This window comes from Xiphophorus couchianus, chromosome 2 (genome assembly GCF_001444195.1).
Source record: "Xiphophorus couchianus chromosome 2, X_couchianus-1.0, whole genome shotgun sequence".
Taxonomy (NCBI): domain Eukaryota; kingdom Metazoa; phylum Chordata; class Actinopteri; order Cyprinodontiformes; family Poeciliidae; genus Xiphophorus; species Xiphophorus couchianus.
In genome coordinates this window covers 13,142,112-13,161,856 of record NC_040229.1, presented here as the reverse complement: position 1 = coordinate 13,161,856, position 19,745 = coordinate 13,142,112, and the positions used below count along the sequence as shown (strand labels likewise).

The following is a 19,745-nucleotide window of genomic DNA, read 5'->3' as shown; positions in this document are numbered from 1 at the left end:
TTTGAAAAAAAAATTGGATGTACAAGTTTGGATTTATTGGGGATTTTTGCCTCATGTACACAGTGCAGAAACATTTACATGCACACACACTAAAATTTCTTTAAATGACCCTCAGCAGTTTGAACTTTTACCAAACCCTTTTTACACCATTACCAAGCTTCTGGCACAGACTCCAACATGCATCATGACAGTATATGTAAATATTTGTGGGAGTGTAAGAGATTACATTTGATACTCGGAGAAGAGAAATTCCACCACAAATTCAAACTTGTGCATGCAGCTCTTGTTTTAAAAATTATTTTAACTTTAAACAAAATCATGTTCAAATAATCATTAAAAGCCTCAAAATTAACACTATGATTAAATGTAAACATCTGTAAATGCATCTCCATGTCTTTCTAAACATAAACTAAACTACTTTTTTAAACCAAACTTTACAGTTATAACCATTCAGTGATAGTACACCTTGGCATGGATGCGTCTAAGACTGATTTCCGATGACATCTTGGTCTGCGTCTGTGTCCTGCTCAAGGATAAAGCTGTAGCGTCTATAAACTGATCCGCCTCGGCTGGTGTAAACCACATCTACCTCATCGCCGCTGTCAGGCTCGGGCACGCCGTGTGGCATGTTGATGCCGCCACTCCCACTCAGTCTCTCGTAGCTTTGGCTCCAGCAAAGCCTCCTCCTGGAATGCGCCTTAACCAAGGCAAAGACCGCCAGCGCCAGACCAGCTGCCAGCAGCAGGGCAACGGGCACAGCAGCTGAGGTGTGCTTTAAAGCCCGCGAGGACATATTTGTGTCCAACTCCTTGTGATCTCCAGGCCTGGACAGAGGAGCCTCCACACAAAGAGCTAGGGAAGAGAAAAAAGATAACACTAATACAGTTTTTTTCCCCTATCAAAACAATCCTGAAATGCTTTGGGTGGCTGGCATGTTTACCTGAGCGAGTGTCACAAACACAGCAGTTGGTGTGATTCCCTGCAGCCTGACAGCAGCGGGAGCAACGGTTCTCTACAGCATGGAGGGCGAAGTCTGCGTGACAGGTCAGACACTGATCAGGTCTGGGGCCGACGCAGTGCCTGCAGGAGCTGTCACAAAGCTCACAGGTTTCCTACCAAACAGCAGCACGCGTCATTGCACAGCACATGATACACAGAGCAATACACTGAAAGGAGAGCAGAGTGGTTCAATAACTACTAGTCACTTCTTTTATGCCCCTTAAACATTTCCATCTTTTGTCATGTAACTGCCAAAAGCCTTTTGGGGTTGGATCAAACCCATTCCAGTTTAACTCTGTATGTTTTGGATTTTGATCCTGCTGGAAAATGAAAGTCTTTCCCAGTCGTAAGTATTTACAGTCTCTTCAATGATTTCCTCCAGGAATGCCGTGTAAATTAGAGCGCTATCCATCTTCTTGTCAACTCTGGCCAGCTTCCCTGTCCCCACAAAGCCACAAAGAGAAGCATCCCCACAGCATGATGTTGCCACCGCTACATTTTAGCGCAGTGTTTATGTGTTTCGGACACACAAAGCATCTCCCATGTAGGCCAGAAATACTTGTTGGTCTATCATATAAGAGCTCCTTCATCCACATGACATGTAAGCTTACACACCTTATAACTTCTTTTCTTCAATGATAACTTAGTGCTTCATACTTTTCCATAAAGAACAGATTTATAGAAGGCACAACTAAAAGTTGAGCTGTCAGCAGAGTCTGCTTGAGCTGCGGATCTCAACTGCTCCTTTGGTGATTTTCAGAACTCAAGATTCTTTTTCATAAGCAAACTCTGCAGTTCCGTGGTCTTCATTTTGATGCTTCAAACCTTCACAGAATATCTGTATTTATATTAACATTTAACTACATACAAAAAAAAGTAAAACAATGTGTTGTTTCCTTTCATAATTATTCACTACTTTGTCTTGGTTTATCACATTAAATGCTAATAAAATAAAATGAAGACTGTGGTTGTAAGCTGATAAATAACAATACTTTTGCAAAAAACTGTAGATTTACTTTACAGTAATGTCTTTTTTTTAATCCTACAGATTCATGCTTGTATTTTTGCCTCTCCCACCAAACAAAATTTGAACAAGACAGCTTTTCCTGTTCAGGAAGAAATGTAATATTAGGTAGTCTTACAGAGTACTTCTGACCACTTTAAGTGTGAGCTCACCATTTTTGAAAAGTACTGCCCCTCCTCACAGCGTGGGTAACAGACACTGTCCTTCAAAGTGCTACCCCAGTCACACGTCAAGCAGCTTTGAGGCGAGGAGTCTGAAATCACATGTACACTGTATAACTAATCTGAAAATCTTATGCAAATGGGGAAAATTTACTTACAAACATTGACATACTAGAAAGACAAACTCGATTCAACAATACAGCCTACTGTTCACTCGAACAGGAACAAAAAAATGCTACAGCTTGAGATGTCTGTACCTGTGCAGGTCTGACAGCTGGTATGGCACTGTTTGCAGAGGTCATTGACCTGATGGAAGCGGTGCGGGCAGCGTTCGACACACAGCTTGGTGCCTTTCAGCTCCAGGAGAGGAGGGAGACAGGCCCGGCAGGACTCTGGCCCCGGCCTTGTGCACAGCTCGCAGGACGGGTCACATTTTTGGCAGCGAGAGCCCTGTTTGTAATACCTGAAGAAACACATAAATGACAAATGGATAATTTGATTCAAAAAACATTATTCATCAAAAAGTAATTAGATATGTGTCAGATTATATGTGCAACAGAGAATCAGATGAATTAGGATCGATTTGGCTCAATATGTAGGAGTCCACCGAACACCCAGGGAGCCACTCAGTCAAAATTACATTCTAAGAATGTGACTTCCAAATCAGACACACGGTGTGATATTTGGATCATAGCCTTTCAGTGCAGATTAAAAACAATCAGGTCGAGCTTCAGTTTTGTACCCGGTGGGGCAATGGAGGACGCAGAGCTGGAAGAGCCGCAGGTATCCCACAGAGCAGGTCAGGCAGTCTCGAGGCGATGCCCCAGTGCAGCTGGAGCAAACACGGTCACAGGGCGAACAGAATCCCAGCTCCTGTCCGTCAGCTTCGTGCCTTGTGGAGTACGTAGCAGCAGGACATTCATCCACACAGCTGCTGTCTGGAGGAGAAAATAAAGAACACTGGATGCCAGTTCACATATTTGAATCATTTCTATATGTTCTCTGCTCCTGTTCTCTTTACCCGTTCTCAGCTCTCATCTTCATTGTGTAATTTAAAAACAGAATTCAGCATCCATTACTCATCTTTCCAACCCTTTAAAATACTGAAAAATATATTATTCTTATCCTTGACTGCAACAGAAATTTAGGGAAAAAAAACATCAATAAAAATAAATAAAATTGTACAGTAGATACTATGTTGACAAAGTTATCACATTTGTACACCACTGCTCTCCCACTAATCTGGGATCAACTCGCCCTCTCCTGATTTCCTTCCAACCTCATCATTAGAGGAAACGTCTAATGATGGTCTAGCCAAATTCGTTTCCAATAAACTCATTGGAAGTTATTTTCTTTTTATAAATTATGTTCTTGGGCATGTTTCCTTTGGTTAGTAGTCAGGAAGAATCCATTAAGATCTCAGCAAAATAGAATATCAGCAAAAAAGAAATTTGTTTTTATAATGTAATTCAATAAGTAACATGGTACATTACACAGAGAGTGGTATATTTCAAATATTTATTTCTGGCAATTTTGATAATTCTGGCTTCGAGCTAGTAAAAGTTTGAAGTTAATTAATATTTCTGTAAAGGGAGATCTGAAGTGTTCAAAAGTTTCCAGACAGATAGCTGTGATGCTGACAGAAACAACACCAGCAGATGACAGCTTCGCAAATCATCACTGACCAAATGAAATGCAAATTAAATTTCATCTGAAAAGAGTTCTTTGTTCCACTGCTCCACCCACGTCCTTTTTCTTCTCACTCCAGGTAAGATGCTTATATCGTCTCTGGAGTGGTTATCACAAGCACGAAACCCCAGCTCCAGTCCACACCTCGTGAATATTCTCCAAACTCTTAAATCAACTTTGCTGCACAATCCTCTTAAGGCTGGTGCTTGTGTATCTTCTATCTACACACTTTGTCCTTCCACTCAATTTTGAATTTATATTGTGGGATACAGCACACTGTGACCACAGGGCTTCTTTAGTAATTACTGTACTTGACAACTGCCAAGTCAGCAGTCTTCCCCATAATGGTCCCAGACCCAGAACAACCTTTCTGCATTAAAAATTCTTCATTTTCAGTCTTATGTAATTAGATTTTTTTTTCTGAGGGTTCTGAATTTATAATGAATTGTGTATGGTTAAAAAGCATTTCAAGACCAAGTCATCTTTCAAAGTTAAGTAGAGCAAAACTTTCAGTATAACAACATGTTGTTATTTAGCCAAATGCAGAACTTGAGTGTGAAAACATTAAACATAGCCTTGCAGCTTTGTAGACCTATCAAATGTAAACAGAAGCTAAATTCATCGGAAATTGCAAGCATGCCGTTTCTAAGTTTTATTTGCTGTGTAAAGAACTTGTTCATTTGACAACTGCTGTACAAATAGGCTGAGTTGGTTTGAGGATAGCTGAAAGTTTTGACAGTTTAAGTGGTCTGTTTCAGTTTGGACAGTTGAGTTTGGGTCATTTATTGGTGTCTGATGAAAGGAGGGAACGTAATGTGTATATTTTTAATCTCTTTAGCAGAGGATGACCCACCTGAAGTAAAATACTCTCTACAAACAAAGTGGTAGCTCAGCTTAAGCTTACAAAGATGTTCCTGAACTAAACCACAGGACGTCAACCGAAAATTAAATAAAGGACATCCTCTTGGGACGGCAGCAATGTTAGAGCTGGTTTTTATGTAAGCATTTTTTATGTAAGCGTAGTGTCTGGTTTTTATGTAAGCGTAGTGCTGTCACGGAAGAAATTATATTTTTGAAGACCATCACATTGTAACACGATAATTATATTGCACAAACGTTATAATATATTGTGCAAATGTGACAATTATCTTGAATAAACTTGATAATAATATTGTATAAATGTAATATTGTCATCCAGATGGTGTCTTTTCACTGCTTTTATTGCAGAGTAATGGGTAGTATAATGAGTAATTTACAAGTCTTGCTCAAGTTTTACTACACTCTTGGTCTAAAACATGGAGAGATACTCACAATGTGATACTGCTGCATATTGTGGATGACATCATTGTTAGTATGCAAACTCTGAGAAGGATCTTAAACAAAATAGTACCAATAGCTGCCCTGGGGCAGTCTGATAGAAGTGAGGCTGTCATGCCAGTAGGCACCACCAGGCCCTCTGACTACTACCAGCAGTTCAAGGTGGGTGAAGTAGGACATAACAGCAGAGCGGGGTTAAAACCAGCAACCTGCTGATTGCAGGACGAACTCCTACCACCGTTACAACCATTACCCCAAATACCATAATTCAAAATTAATCAGAACCCTACAAAACCATTACATAACCATCATGACTTTTGCAACAATGTTTATCTCAGTGTATCCAAATGTAGTAACCTCAACTGACTTGAAGTAATCAGTTACTTATTGGTCATTTGTATTGCATATATATCACATTCCTTTGAGAATCTCAACATTGGTGGAAAACACTCACTATGAAGGTATTTGGGGACAGCACAGGTCAGACATTCATCACTGTCGGGGCCCTGGCAGGAGTAACAGTGCTTGTGGCAGCCCATGCAAGTGAACTGGTCGTCGTGGAGGTACGTTCTCGTCGGGCACGTCTCGTCTCCTGTGACGCCACACAGCAAGGTGCTGGGATCCAGCACCAGTCCCCTCTCGCACTGGGTGCACTGGTTTGGGTCTGGACCACTGCAGCTCATACAAGTCTGGTGGCATTCTGAAGATACGCAACCAAGTTAGTGTGTACTGGTGAAATATCGTCACTGCTGTTATATAAGAAAGAGGAAGTGACTTAACGGTAAGAGCTTATCGTTACATGACCTTCTATAAGCCACAAACACTTAAATGACAAGTAGACAAAGTTTTACAAGCAAATCTATTTCTTATTGGTATTACAGTTACTTTTGGTATTTCAAGCTTCCAAATCAATTTAGATTTTGATTAGGGAAAAAATGTTTAATCAAAAAGAATATGCTAGGAATTGTGGACTGGATAAAAAAGTTTTTTTTTTCTGCTTAAACAAGTTATAGAAAAACTCCATCTGAGTAATGCTGTCTTTTCTTTCTCCTCTTATTTTGTAATATATGATACAACATAATATAGGAATGTTGTCAAATATAGTAGTTTTTCTAAAAGACCAACCCAAAGTTATACATGATGTACAAAGTGAAAAATTATACATAGTTTAAATTTTTACAAATTTAACTCTGAAAAATGAGTAGTGCATTTGTTTTATCCCCTGGATAATATTTTATCAACCACCTTTCTCTGCAGTGACCGTTTTTCAAGTTTGTCTCTACCAAATGTTGCCAGTTCTTCTTTACAAATGAGCTCTAGTCGGTCAGATGGGACAGAGACTGAAAGAGAAAATCAATTTTCATGTCTGACGGCTTTGGAGACTCCACAGAGTCACAGCTGGATTTGTATTGAGATTAAATGCTACACTTATTAATGGACTCTTGTTTCATAAACTTGCAAGGCAACTGGTTTCACTTCACTGTATTTAGCGATAGCAAAGGAAATTGATTATAAATGCACAGCGTTCTTTTCAGAATTTTATTTGTGAAAAAGGTTTTAAAAAACATGCAACCTTTTTCATTTAGAATGATGGAATGCTTAATGTTGGTCTGTCAAGTAAAGTTTGAATAAAATGCCCTGAAATTTCAGGTTGTCATGTAAAAAACTGTGGAAATGTTGAAAAGGTATTAATCCCTTTAAAACACAGACAGCAAAGATCATGAAATTGAGTTTGGAAGCTTACCCTGGCACTCCAAAGCTGATGTCTCATAGTAGGTACCCACAGGGCAGTCTTTGAGACATGAACCTTTATAGAGCTTGGGACTGAAGGTTGAGCAGGTCTCACAGTCATCCGGCAGCGGTCCAGAACAGCTGCCACAGGTAGGGTGGCACTGAGTGCACAGGCCCTCCTCCATGTCCTCATAATAACCCATGGGACAGCTGGCTTTGCACACACCATTTAGCATCAAGTAGAGGAACGTACATTCTGTAAGATGGAGACAAGGTGAGAATCAGAACTGCACAAGATTACGCTTTGGCAATAATCTAGAACAGATCTAATAACTCACTGAAACAGGTTCTGTCATCGGAGCAGACATCACAGTGGGGAGGACAGCGTCTGCAGGTACCGTCTTCCGCTGGGTATGCCCGCAGTGAACAGTTCAGTCTACATGTGCCGCTCTCCAAGTAGTGGCCATCAGGACAGGAGAGACACTGAGACTTGTTCTCATCGCAAGTCAGGCAGGAACTATCACAGGCCTCACATGAACCGTCTGGAGTCTCAAACAAACCTCTGAATGTAAAGCAAGGAAGACATTTGACAGCGCATGTAGAGGAAACAACAGCTCATCTATATTATTCACCATACTGCTTACTCTGGGCAATTTGACCAACACCGGCCTTGGTGCAGGAAAAATGTGTTGCTGCCTTTTGGGCAGCTGATGCAATTATCACTGGTGTCTACGCAGTCCTCGCAGTTTGGTGAGCAGTCTTCGCACAGCCGGGTGGCAGGGTTCGCATAAGAGCCCGATGGACATTGTTCTACACAAGAACTCTCCAGGTCCAAGAAATACCCTGTGAAATTACACAAATGTAAACATGAAGTGTAAAAATGTGCATGTTTGCAGTGTTCCAATCATGTTCCAACCTGCAGTGGTAGTGAACAGTTAATATTCGCACCTTGGAAACAGGAGGAACAATCCAGCGCCTGTGGGCCGAAGCAGGTCTTACAGGATGGGTCGCACGAGTGGCAACCACCAAATTTCCCTGAAAATTGAACATGTAAAAAATAAGTGCCAAACGTTTCAGTTTTTACGACCAGTAGAGGGCAGCATAGCCTGCTAAAACGGAGGGTGTTTTCCGAGCACAATTGATGACAAAGTACATGAAACCTGCAACAAATGATCTACTGAAAAATAAGAAACGCATCAAATTTATGAACATTTGCAGAAAACCTTTTCCTGAAACACATGACATCTAACAGTGGTACCTCTGGCTCTTACACGCTTTTGTTTCTCTGTGTATGTTTGTATTTGTTATTTTACCTGTAACATTTGTATGGCATTTGCATAGATATACTTGTGTGTTATTGTGCGTTCATTTCCCCCCTTGTTCTCTGTATTCTTCACTGTAGATATATCAATCAAAAAAAAAAGAAAAAATGATCTCATGATGTACAGATTTTCTAGGATATAAAATAAGGAGAAAAAAAATGCAATAATTCATGAACAACAATTTGTTAAAGTTAAGTCAAATTCTGTATTTTGCTTGCAAAACAGACCCTGACTGGAGATGGTTTTACAACTTAATTGGTGTCCAGTTTCACCCAGACAGAATCAATGGACATATTTATGATGGCACACACCATTTGGAGACCTTTTGAAAGGTCTTCCGTTTGTGTTGAAGCAAAGATTTTGGGAAAGACAGGAGAAAATTTTACACAGTATTCAGAGTAATAAAAGCACAGTGGAAAGGTCTGGAGCAGACTTCCCGGAGGTGTCTAATTGGTGATGAAGGGCCTCGACCTGACAGGTAGCCAGCGGAGTTTCACAAGAACCTTTGCAGAAAAGCAATTATCACTGTAGCTCGGGACTAATCAGGCTTTTATAATGCGCACAGAAGCCATTCCTCATGAAAAGGCACATGACATCCTACTGGCAGTAAAAGGGCTGCAAAACCATGAGAGGAGAGGCAAAGTCATCTGAACTGATAGAACAAAGACTAAACTGTCCGTGCCAACAGTCGAATCTAACAATATTTAAGCAGCATCACATTTAGAGCTTCTTGTTAAATTACAAATTCTTCACAAAGTTTTCATATTAAGCTACAGTATAACCACAAGCTTCGATGTGGTTTTCTGATATTTTACATGATGAACAAACATAAAAGTAGTATGCAATCGTGCAGTAAATTGTAAGAAATAAAAATCAGAAAAGAGTGGCTACCATTTCAATAATAAAGTGGCTTCAGAAGTCCTCTTACTAGGAAGAGTAAGAGTTTAATGTCAGTATGAACTTTAATACCAACTGAAGGACAAAGAAATTTGTTTTTACTCACAGATCAATCAAGAATGTAAGATGTTATCTTTGTGATCTACGTTCAGTTTTGTGCTGATGCGTTAACTGGCTGTTCTGTTACTTTGCTCGCTCTGCCTCACTTTATAACTGGGAATCCCATACAGCTCACTGGCATATAAAGTTACCCAATTCTAAAATGTCAAACACTTGCTGTTATTGAATATAAATAAAAATAAAGATCCGCTGTAGATTAAAATGTAATTTATGGTGTTGGTTCCGATCCAACAAATGACAAATGCAGGTTACAATGAGTGCGCAAGAATTTAGACAGTTAGATAAAAGAGCTTTGCAGTACATTTTTAAACTGATGCAATGTTCTGGCTGTAACATATATAATATGTTGATGTTTGTGAATGCAATAGACACTTGTATTTTTATTGTTGGCATGAAGGGTTATCTTCTGTTTTGGCTTTCCCTTGTTTCCTAGCCTGGATGAAAATCTGGAAAGGCTGCATAACACTGGAAACTACAGTAGTGTTCACCTTCCAGGAAACCACTTCAAAGTTTGTGGCAAGACTTGAAAATTGTTATTCATAGACATTCTTCATCCAATCTGACTGGATGTCAGAGAAACATGAGCAGACCTTTAGATATCTTGTGTGTTGCCCAGCCCATGTGTGCCCTCTTCCATCAGCTGTGCCATCTTTTCCAGCCTTAGGCTGGGCTGGGGACACTTCTCTGACTTTATTCATAAAATAGGATGCTGGTAAAACATGTCAAAATACTAAAAACTTCAATTGGACATTTGCACCACTTAATTTAAAATGGTTAAAGATTAGGAAATGTTGACCAACACATTAAATGGAAATAGAAAGGAGTACAAATAAAAGTTAGTGTAAGAACTGTACATGAACAGACATTTCAATTAGAAATCTGCACCAGTCAGTAATTTAGTTAATCATATTCTACACACATTGATTTCCTTTGAAAGTCAAGATTTAGCTGTGTTAGATATTTGTCATCAATTATGTCAAAGGCAGTTTATTGATAATTAATGAAACTCTTTGGAATTGTCAACACAAAGAAACGTACTAATAGGACACACTGGTTGGTACAAGGTCAGAGCTGAAACTGATAAACTATTGACCTTGTGTTCTCTCTTTGTTTCACAAACCCTTCTGATTTACAGCATCTATGGTCCTGATTTATGTTTAGCAGCAATGAGCAGAATGTGATGGTGAAGCACCTTGATTACTGCATCCTTCTAATGCTACTTAACAACTCTCATCATCAAATCTGGACTCAAGCCTTTTTTTTCTTCAGCAAGCTAGCTTACTTTCATCATTAGCCAAATTAAATTAAGTTTTATATTGGTTTTTCTACTTACCATCAAAATACTGGCCAAGTGGGCAGTTAACCTGGGGACACTGTCCATGCAGAGGTAGATTCCCACTCAGACAGAGATTACAGTCTGTAGAATGAGGCCCATGACAGGTCTGGCACGAGCTGTGGCAAAGCTGACAGCGCCACCCACTGGAGTCACTGAAGGTTTGCGATGGACACTGTTTTATACACTCCTCTCCTGAAACAGCAAAAAATAAAGTGGCTTTATTCCACTGAACATAAATAGTACTAATGATACAATATATGAATACTTTGAAACTCAACTGATTAAATATAAATAATATCAGTCATGTAGAAATTTGAGCAAGTATTTACTACCTTTAGAGTTGTTCTGTTTGTGACTTTTTTGTCCCTTATTTAGATGTCACTAAGCAATTTTTTATTTATTTATTTTTTTTGCAGACAAAAATGAACACAGTAAATAATTAAAGTAGTTTTTAATAATTAGGAAATAAAAAAAAAATTCCAAATCAACCTAAACAATAAAATCAGCAGTGTCCTTCCCAGCAGGGCTGTTCCTTCAGTTTTTTTCTTGTAAGAAACTTTTTCCATTTTGCGTTTGCTGTGCTATCTTGCGGATAAATTTGACTGGCACCCAATCAGACAGATGAGCATGACAAAAAACATTTCAATAAATTATTTATTTAATAATGATTGAAATACAGATAACATATTATGGTTTAAATACAGATTAAAATGTATGATTTAAAATAATATAAGATTCCTTTTTTTTCCCCTCATCTTTGCTCCAGCTTTCTGAGGCCCCTCTGGTGGTCCCTGAGGGAGCTGTGAACCCTACTTTGAAAAACTCTGATCTAAAACATTTAGCTGTGATACTAAGAAAAACAAAAGAAATCTGTAATAGTGTCACTAGTTTTTCACAGTATTGTAGTTCCTCTTAAAAAAAGCAACAATTTAAATTTCTCATTTGCTTCTTCAGAGTTGCTTTTTCTCCAAATTCTACTGGACATACAACCACAACAGCCATCTTAAGGCTGAACCTTGTGGTTACACATAATAAAATTATATATTCCAAATTATATATTCCAAAGGACACCCAGTTGTCCAATTGAGCAAAGTGACAGAACACTTGCTCATCTTTATTAATATTAAACCTTTTTTCTCCTCGTTTTTTTCTACAATAAGTCTCTAAGCTTATTGCTGATAGAGAACAGCGCACTGCTAATTCATTCTTTGCATAAACCATACATTTGCATATCTTTTCCTCCCAGATTTGCTGACACTCACCTGATTTGCAAACCAAATGAAGACTCAGGAGTGCCATTATTTGTTTATAATAAGGATAAATGCTCAGAGACACAAACTAAACGAAGCTCTTTTCAATAATAAGAACTGTCAGGATCTGTCACTTGCACTTCACTCTCATTTTTTTTAAATAAAGGAGTAAAGGAAATATATATGTTTTCGCAGTAGTACCGTTCAGGAAGTAACCCGGCTGGCAGGCGAGACAGCGGGTGTTGGTGCTACAGTCCTCACATGGCGCTGGACAGGACAGACAGACTCCACCGACGTGGTCCTCGTAGGTGCTCTGAGGGCAGTGTCTGCGGCATTTCTGTCTGAAACTGTAAGGAATGGTTCATTCAAATACCACCAAATGCCATTCCAAATATTCATTTGCATCCAATAGATTAAAAATCCATAATAATTAGAAAGTTAATTGTCTCGCTCCAAGTATTTGTAATTGGTTAATGACCGTTTGACTTTTAACTGTCATGCTTTTTAAACAAGATGAAGTTTCTTCTTTTTTTTCTCCTTTCTTTTTTTGCGTTGGTGAAAGTGCAGGAAAAAAACAGGCCATGGAAAACAGCTGCTGTTTTCACAGTGATGAAGGTGACTGCTGTTGCAAGCGGCTACAGCACACTCAACTTTGAGACTAGATGAATTGGAAACCAGGGACCTTAACATGCCCTGTGTCAGCCCATGGCACACCTGCAGCTGCATTGTTGACTTCAATGCACTGCTCCTTCAAAAGCTTTATTCATTCAGACAATAGTATGACAGCTTAGAAAGAGGAGCATTTTTTTTTAACAGAAAGTAAAAAATGGTTTCTCATTCTGTTCTCTGAGAGCTTGAATCTCTTGTTTAAGTTGCAATTTTAAGCTTAAAAATTAAAACGTAAATTTGCAATTTTTAAGCAAATTTAAATTAAACTTAAAAAAATTAGCAAATAATTTAAAATTGGCTACTGCTAAGCATGGGCTGGTTAAAAAATTTAAATCAATACATTCTAATAGTTTGAAGTCCTTTTACTGGGATGTCATTGAACTTAGGGGAGTGCCTTATGTTTTCTTCAGCTATGAACTAGAGAGTAAGTCAGAACACCCCTCCCCCATCTGTCACTACACAGTCACAGTCTGGCAGAACAAAAGCTGTTACACTTTGGCCATGCTTACAAAAAATTACAAATGTGATGGCTTGGGAATAATTTCCAGACACAAAAATCATTGGTAGTCTTGTTTTGGAAACTAAAGGAGCAACATCCATCTGTTTTATTGATATAGGGTTAGGGTTAGGGTTAGGTAATAAAATTCAAAATGTCAGAAAAATACAAATTTTGCAGTGTGTTTATCTATAAAAATGCAAAAGGCAAGAAAGTATCATACTTTTTGAATTCAGACAATCCTTTTGATTTTTTTTTTGTGTACATGGAAGGATCAGAATAACTGTTGCTTTTCTATGTTAAGTAAAACTAATTACTGTAGCTCATATGCAGCCTGTGCCTAATAGTTATTCCCCAGCTTTTGTAATAGAACCCCTTCTTGCTGCCTGTTTTGACAAGTTCCTCTATGACAGAATATGACCACTGACAGTCCAAGCTGCACTTCCAACTGCGTTGCTGTGGGTTTGGTGATAAGATGTGGTATCTGTTTGAGGAAGAACAGCTGGAGACGCCACACCACATCCATCAGCTCACTCACAATAGCTGCAGATGGAGACCAAGGGTCTGTCTCAAAGCTAGGAGATGATGCTCTGCTTGAGAATCTGTGGGATGTTTAAGAAACCCTCTCTGCAAATATTAGCCTATGCATTCCAGGAGAGCACATTAGCAATCCCTTGCAACTTTCATTTAGGTCTTTTACCACATGATTTTGTTGCTAACTGGTGTAACTACACTTTAGCTTGTGCATATTTTTTTAAATAAAATTCCTAAAATGAGTGGTTTAAGCTATATTCCGAATTGAGCACAGCAATTTTCCAGTTTAGCTGCATTTCGTTGGCGTCTTAGGGAGAAAGATAAATGCCAACAAATACCAAGCATCCATCATGCTGAGATTTTGTCCAACAGCAAGTGTTTTATTCAACAGTGACACAGGCCCCAGGGATTCATAGTTACACCAAAAATGTCCATCTTCAAAACCTTTAACATTTTTACTTTGCGGCTGAAAGCAGAAACTCAAATATCGGCAGCTCTTAAAGCACCGGGAACTGTCACAATCTATCCCAGAGAGGTGGCTCTTTCACTTTACGATTGACTCATAGTTTATTGGATTTCTTTTATTGGTTTGTGCTACCCATGGTAGATGCAACAATAACTGTGGCTACAGGAATTACTGAGATGGTCTGTCATTTTACATTTTTAAAGTCATTAGTCTGACTCAGCTACATGCACTGAGAAAGACTGAGTATCTCTGTAAACCTGTGAAAAGAGGTAAGTGGAGAATTTCATTTAAGACATAATCTCCTGTCATTCACACAGGAAGTTGGTAAAGTCTGGTATTCATGTATTTGTTTCTCTGTGTTCTACTCCTCTTCTTCATAACATGCTCTGTTAGGTCTCTTCTAAGCTCAAACTGAGTTTCAGGTAACAGCTTGTGACTGAAAGTGGAAGGTAACCTGACTCACATCATACCAGGAGGCCTAAACTCGGGGGAGAAGTACACAATTGGTGTTCTGTTCAAGCTCTTAAACCAGTTTCTCTCATTGGGTATAAGTGATAAGTTGCTGTAAACAGAAATCCAGGCAAAGTGTTCCTGTGATATAAAGAAGGCAATTCAACTGAAGTGTTCAGAAAATGGTATGGAATGTTACTATTTACAAAGGCTAAGATATTTTTTTTTAAACAAAACAGTAAGATTTAAGAGTAAGAAGAAGTTTCTGGGTTTGAATCCAGTCTGTTCAGTTAGCTGCTCAGAGGAGTTTACGGGTTTGCACATTCTCATGCATGCACAGGTTCTCTCTGGTTACTTCAGCTTCCTTCAATTGGGGAAAAACACACATATTAGGACCACTGCCCACTGTAAATTACCGCTCGATGTATTTGTGTGCATGTATAATTGTTTTCCAGCGCTGGTTGCACTGAGAAAGACTGGCCACCTGCCCAGAATGTCCCCAGCCTCTCACCCACTGACTGCCCCCTTGTGATCCTGCCTGTCTTCAGTGGTCACTGTTGAGGTGAACCCTAGACATGTCACTAGTCCAACACAAAGCAACACAGAGACACACAGGAAAAACAATCACAGATGCACACACTCACTCACTCAGTGAGAACAATTAAGTTGCCATGCATAATTTTTGACAGTTGGAGGAAGAGTACTGACAGAGAACATATGTATGTGGAGAACATTCAAATACCTCAGACAAGGATTCAAATCCAGGACATTTTTGTTCCAAAGCAACGTCATTAACAACTGAAACAGCATGCAGCCCTAAGATAAACATCTTAGAGCAAAACACAGTGAATTGCAAAAGTATTCAAGCCCCATTCAATTCAACAAATTTAATGTATTTTATTAGGATTATGTGACAGCCGTTTGTAGTCTAAACATTTTTGCATTCTTTGAAATAAAATAAAATTTGTTTATCAAACATGAAACATTTACAAATTGAGTTTAAAATGTTAAGTTATAAGATAAGAGTGATTTATTTTATTAGTTTTTCCTACTTTTAGATCTAAGAATAAAGAGAAAACATCTACAAAGGAGAAAAAAAGAACTTGCCACCAGAGTCATTTCCATATTTATGGAAATAAGAAAAAACAGATATGGACCCAACACAAAGTAGCATATCACATTAATGTGACACTTGCTTTTCATGTTTCTTTTTTTTTTTTACAATAACAAATTTAAAATACTTCCTTCTGCATTGTGTAATTTAACCAGTGTGTATTTTACTTTTTAATATATATACAACTTTTCTGTGGGGGTCTCATAGGTTTTATTAAAGAATATTTTTGAACAAACATCATCTAAAGACGGGGCAATTTTTTACCATGGTGACTTCACAAATATGACCTTCATGAGAGAGTGACAAGAAGAAAGCTATTGTTCCGCTCACACTTTTTCAAACATTAAGCTGTAAAAAAAAAAAATGCACACAATTTTCCTTTCATGCCCAGCTTTTGTGTTGGTCCGCAACATCTGCAGTTGTTACATAAAAAAATTGAAAAAGATGAAGGAGCGTGATTACTTTTACAAGACATAGTGCGCAAGACAAAAGAGTTTGAGAACCTCAATAATTCTTTCTTCATGGTTAAAAAAAAAGCTTTGGGTATAAACTGGTGCAGCATTTCTGTTACAGGTTATAATCACACCCCAATGTCTGACTTTTCTAACAGCAAACATGTAAGTAATGGAAATTTTACTTATTGAATGAAAACGCTGAAGGAAGATAAAAGACTCACAGAAAGTAACCTTGAACGCAGCTGCTGCAAATCTCAGGGTCTTCTCAGTACAAAGGAGAAAAGGGGATTAATTAGAATTCAGACGAAGAAGCAAACGGCACTTTCCACCAAAATCATCACCCCTTATGTAAGAATACTTTTTTACATGAGGGGTAAGAGAATGGGGATCAAACAAAAAAAAGTCTGTTTACCTGTAGAACACGTTTTGCAGGCCATTTCACAGTTGATGCACTCTCCTGTATCGGGGTCCAGCATCCGTCCTGAAACACACAAGACCAGCAACAATAAAGGTCTTTCTATCAAGGTACAGCCTACACACTGACTCTGCTTCACCTTTTTACCTATGCCACACACCGCTGGTTGGCAGACCCCATTCTGAAGTTTGTAGTGTTCCCGGCATTTGGCACACAAATTGCCATCTGTGCAGAGTTCACAATTGGCTATGCAGGGCAGGCAGACATAGTGACCCCTGTCAGGGTAAAATCCCCTGGGGCAGTGCGTCCGACAGCGACCTTGGTGCAGGAAACGCTCCTGTCCGTCTTCATCTGTGGAGGAAGAGGAAGACGCTCAACCTACAGCCTTGAAGCCGATATTGTATTATTATTGCTAATAAAGATGCATAAATCATTATGTTTCTGACAATAAATGAGGGCATAAATGCAATTCAAGGTATAAAAGAAAGATGACGCAGCACAGTTGCTGCAGAGATGTTCAGTATTTGTCACTAAAACAGATGGAAAAGCTCACCGAGCGAATCAGTGCGAATGATTAAGGACCAGGACATTCCGGGAATCAATCAGATGAGTAATAAAATGGGATAACAGCAGCATGCAATGACTGCATCTCAAACATATTGACCACAACTAACAGATCGCTGCAGAGAGACTGATTGGTGATGCTTCAAATGAGAGTAATCAGGCTCAGAGCCTCATTCAGAGGCTTATTATTGTTACAGTGGGGAAAATAAGTATTCTGCACACTAATAATTTTATTTCAGTCAATATATTTTTTACGGTCCTATTGACATAAAATTCGCAACAGATGGCAGTACTCCAAATAAACACAGAGATAGGAACCAAAACAAAAAATTTCATGAATCAAGTTTTGTGTAGCAGAATGGACAGGTAAAGGGAATAGGTATTGAACATGTGATGAAAAGAAGTTGCAAAAAGATATGGAACACTAAAAATAGTTAAGATCTGTCAGTAATTGGAATTAAATCCAACTTCTTGTCAGTGCAAATTCACATTAGCTGTTTTAATCATGATGGACTATGAAAAGTCTCCTCTTTACAAAGCTATGTCATAAGTGCATGTCATGATGGGTAAAACCAAAGAGCATTTTCAGTCCTCCTCAACCTCATTGTTGCAAAATATAGTAGGTGTATTGTTATAAACATGTTGTGTTCCCAAATTTCTGGATGCTCTATTGAGAACATAATCAGTGAAGGGAAAAAAAAACGGTTTCCTTTTAAAACAGTCATGACCAAGTGTTTCTTATAAGATGTTAGGCTGCAGAATCAACTAACACCCAAAGGCAATGCAAAGAGCTTCAGAAAGATCTGAAATTAGCTGGCACTGTTTGATCATGATAACAATAAGTAATACATTCAACTGCCCTGACCATTAAGCAAAGAAAGAGTATCTAAAAGCCTGTTTGAAATTTGCTGCAGACAACTTGGATAAATAGTGAAATTGATTTATTATTTATCCAATAGTATCTGAGCCAAAGTATACCACAGTATGTAATTAGATGTCACTGCACACCAGGAACAATGGCACCCCACATCAGCCTTAAACCCCCGAACCAGCAGGAACATCACAGCTTTGAGCTATTTATCTACGTAGTACTGGTAGACTTAAGTAATTGAATAAAGGGATTGACTGCAGTTTATTATCTTGATATCGATTTCTTTAACAAGCCAATGATTCCAAACACAGACCCAATAAAACTGAAAATAAAATAAAACTTCAAACATTGACCCTTTCAGCCACTGAACATAAATTCTATGGAAAGAACTGAACGTCAATGTGCATGGAAAAGCCCATCCTTAAAGATTTTCTTTAAGGCAGTTTAAAGACAGTTTCTGAACAGGAACTGATGAAAATCACACCTGCACAATGCATCCGACAGACTATATGGCAAAGGCAGTAGGTATCAAAAAAATGGTTTTCTTGTGAAGCACTGAATAATTTCAATTAAAATTTTTGTTCAGTAGTTATCTTGTGAAAATAACTTGGGTTGTGACTGACATCTGGAGTGAATTTCACATCAGTAGCTTCTTCAGAAATATATTTATCAAGAGAAATCCTAATGTGTTTAATGTTAATTTTTCACACTACATTGGGCCTGTAGCTGCACCTGTGTCAGCCATAACTGTTTTTTTTTTTTTTTTATCCCCACTGTTTTCCTAATTAAATGCATATTTTTAATAGACAGCCACAACCCTGTCACAAGAATCCTACTTTTAGTCAATACAACTTTGTATATTTCCCGTTTGATTAACAAAGGCTCCATTATGAGATGATCAAATTACACTCTGAAAAGTAGACAGTGAAATGTTTGCACCTACATTTTTTTGCCCCTCAGGTAGAAACATCAGCAACTTTTATGGTTTTTCTTTGAATGTTTAACAAGAGGGAAGGATAGACCATGTCCCTTCTCCAACACAAAGCACTCAGCTTTGTTAACCATTAAATAGTGCCCCTTTGAAAAAAAAGAATAACTAGGATTGTTGAACTTGGGTGGCATTTAGAGGACAAGAGACACAACAACGAACAGAAACTAGGGGGGGAAAGCAATGGAAAGTCTACATTTCTGGATATATTGCGACTTTAAATAATGAGACCTTTATATAGAGTAAAGGTGAACCATAGAAAAGTGGCTCTGGGGGAAATTAATAAGTTTAACCCTCATCTTTCATTTGACAAAGCTATCAGTTTAACGCTGATTCCCAGTTTAGGTCATTTAAGAAAAATCGCTCACTCACAAACTCCACAGGTAGTGCAGTCAAACAGCTCATGTCCGTCGCACTCGGAGCAGGTGGGATGACACAGGACGCACTGGTTTTTAAGCAGAAACTGCCCGCTCGGACAAGACGACGAGGGTTTACATCCAATAAATCCAGTGCACAAAAAGAAGAGGAAGAGGAAGATGAGCGCGGAGATGGAGCTCATGGCTGCGCTCTAGTACTACGAGTGAAAGTGGGGGAAAGCGGCGAAGAGGGAGGTCTGAGAGAGACGCAATGTCCGCGCTGCAGGTGCGCTGGCTGTCTGATGGATGTGTGTGGATGTGTGTGCGGCTACACAGAAATAACTTGCTGGACCAGTTGATAAGTGACGCATCAGGAGATTGAGAAGTGACCGCGGTGAGCATTTCATAAATGATCACGAGAGAACGTCAATTTTAGAGCAAAGCACCTGTTTCAGTAGCATGCACTTAATGTGACATCAATAATGTCATATTTTACATCAGAAACAGATCATCTGAGTTAA

General features: G+C 38.7%; 1 protein-coding gene across 1 annotated transcript; it reads right to left on the bottom strand.

Moving 5' to 3' along the window:
- Positions 1-13: 13 nt before the first annotated feature.
- On the bottom strand, positions 14-19,519 carry LOC114157572 (proprotein convertase subtilisin/kexin type 5). The gene is made up of 16 exons (XM_028038653.1): positions 19,241-19,519; positions 16,593-16,796; positions 16,443-16,511; positions 16,252-16,291; positions 12,048-12,193; positions 10,594-10,788; positions 7,870-7,956; positions 7,566-7,764; positions 7,260-7,483; positions 6,935-7,177; positions 5,645-5,890; positions 2,927-3,122; positions 2,442-2,647; positions 2,176-2,276; positions 941-1,112; positions 14-852 (listed from the first exon to the last, which is right to left on the bottom strand). The coding sequence occupies exons 1-16, from the start codon at positions 19,425-19,427 to the stop codon at positions 482-484; spliced, it is 2,886 nt and encodes a 961-aa protein (XP_027894454.1). The 5' UTR covers positions 19,428-19,519; the 3' UTR covers positions 14-481.
- Positions 19,520-19,745: the final 226 nt, after the last annotated feature.

Excerpts from the sequence above, each read along its gene's own strand:
- LOC114157572 (XM_028038653.1), bottom strand. The coding sequence starts at position 19,427 with ATGAGCTCCATCTCCGCGCTCATCTTCCTCTTCCTCTTCTTTTTGTGC. Across the intron at positions 10,789-12,047 it reads GCCGGGTTACTTCCTGAACG|GAGAGGAGTGTATAAAACAG; the intron begins GTACTACTGCGA and ends TTGCTGTTTCAG. Across the intron at positions 1,113-2,175 it reads GGCAGTACTTTTCAAAAATG|GAAACCTGTGAGCTTTGTGA; the intron begins GTGAGCTCACAC and ends GCTGTTTGGTAG.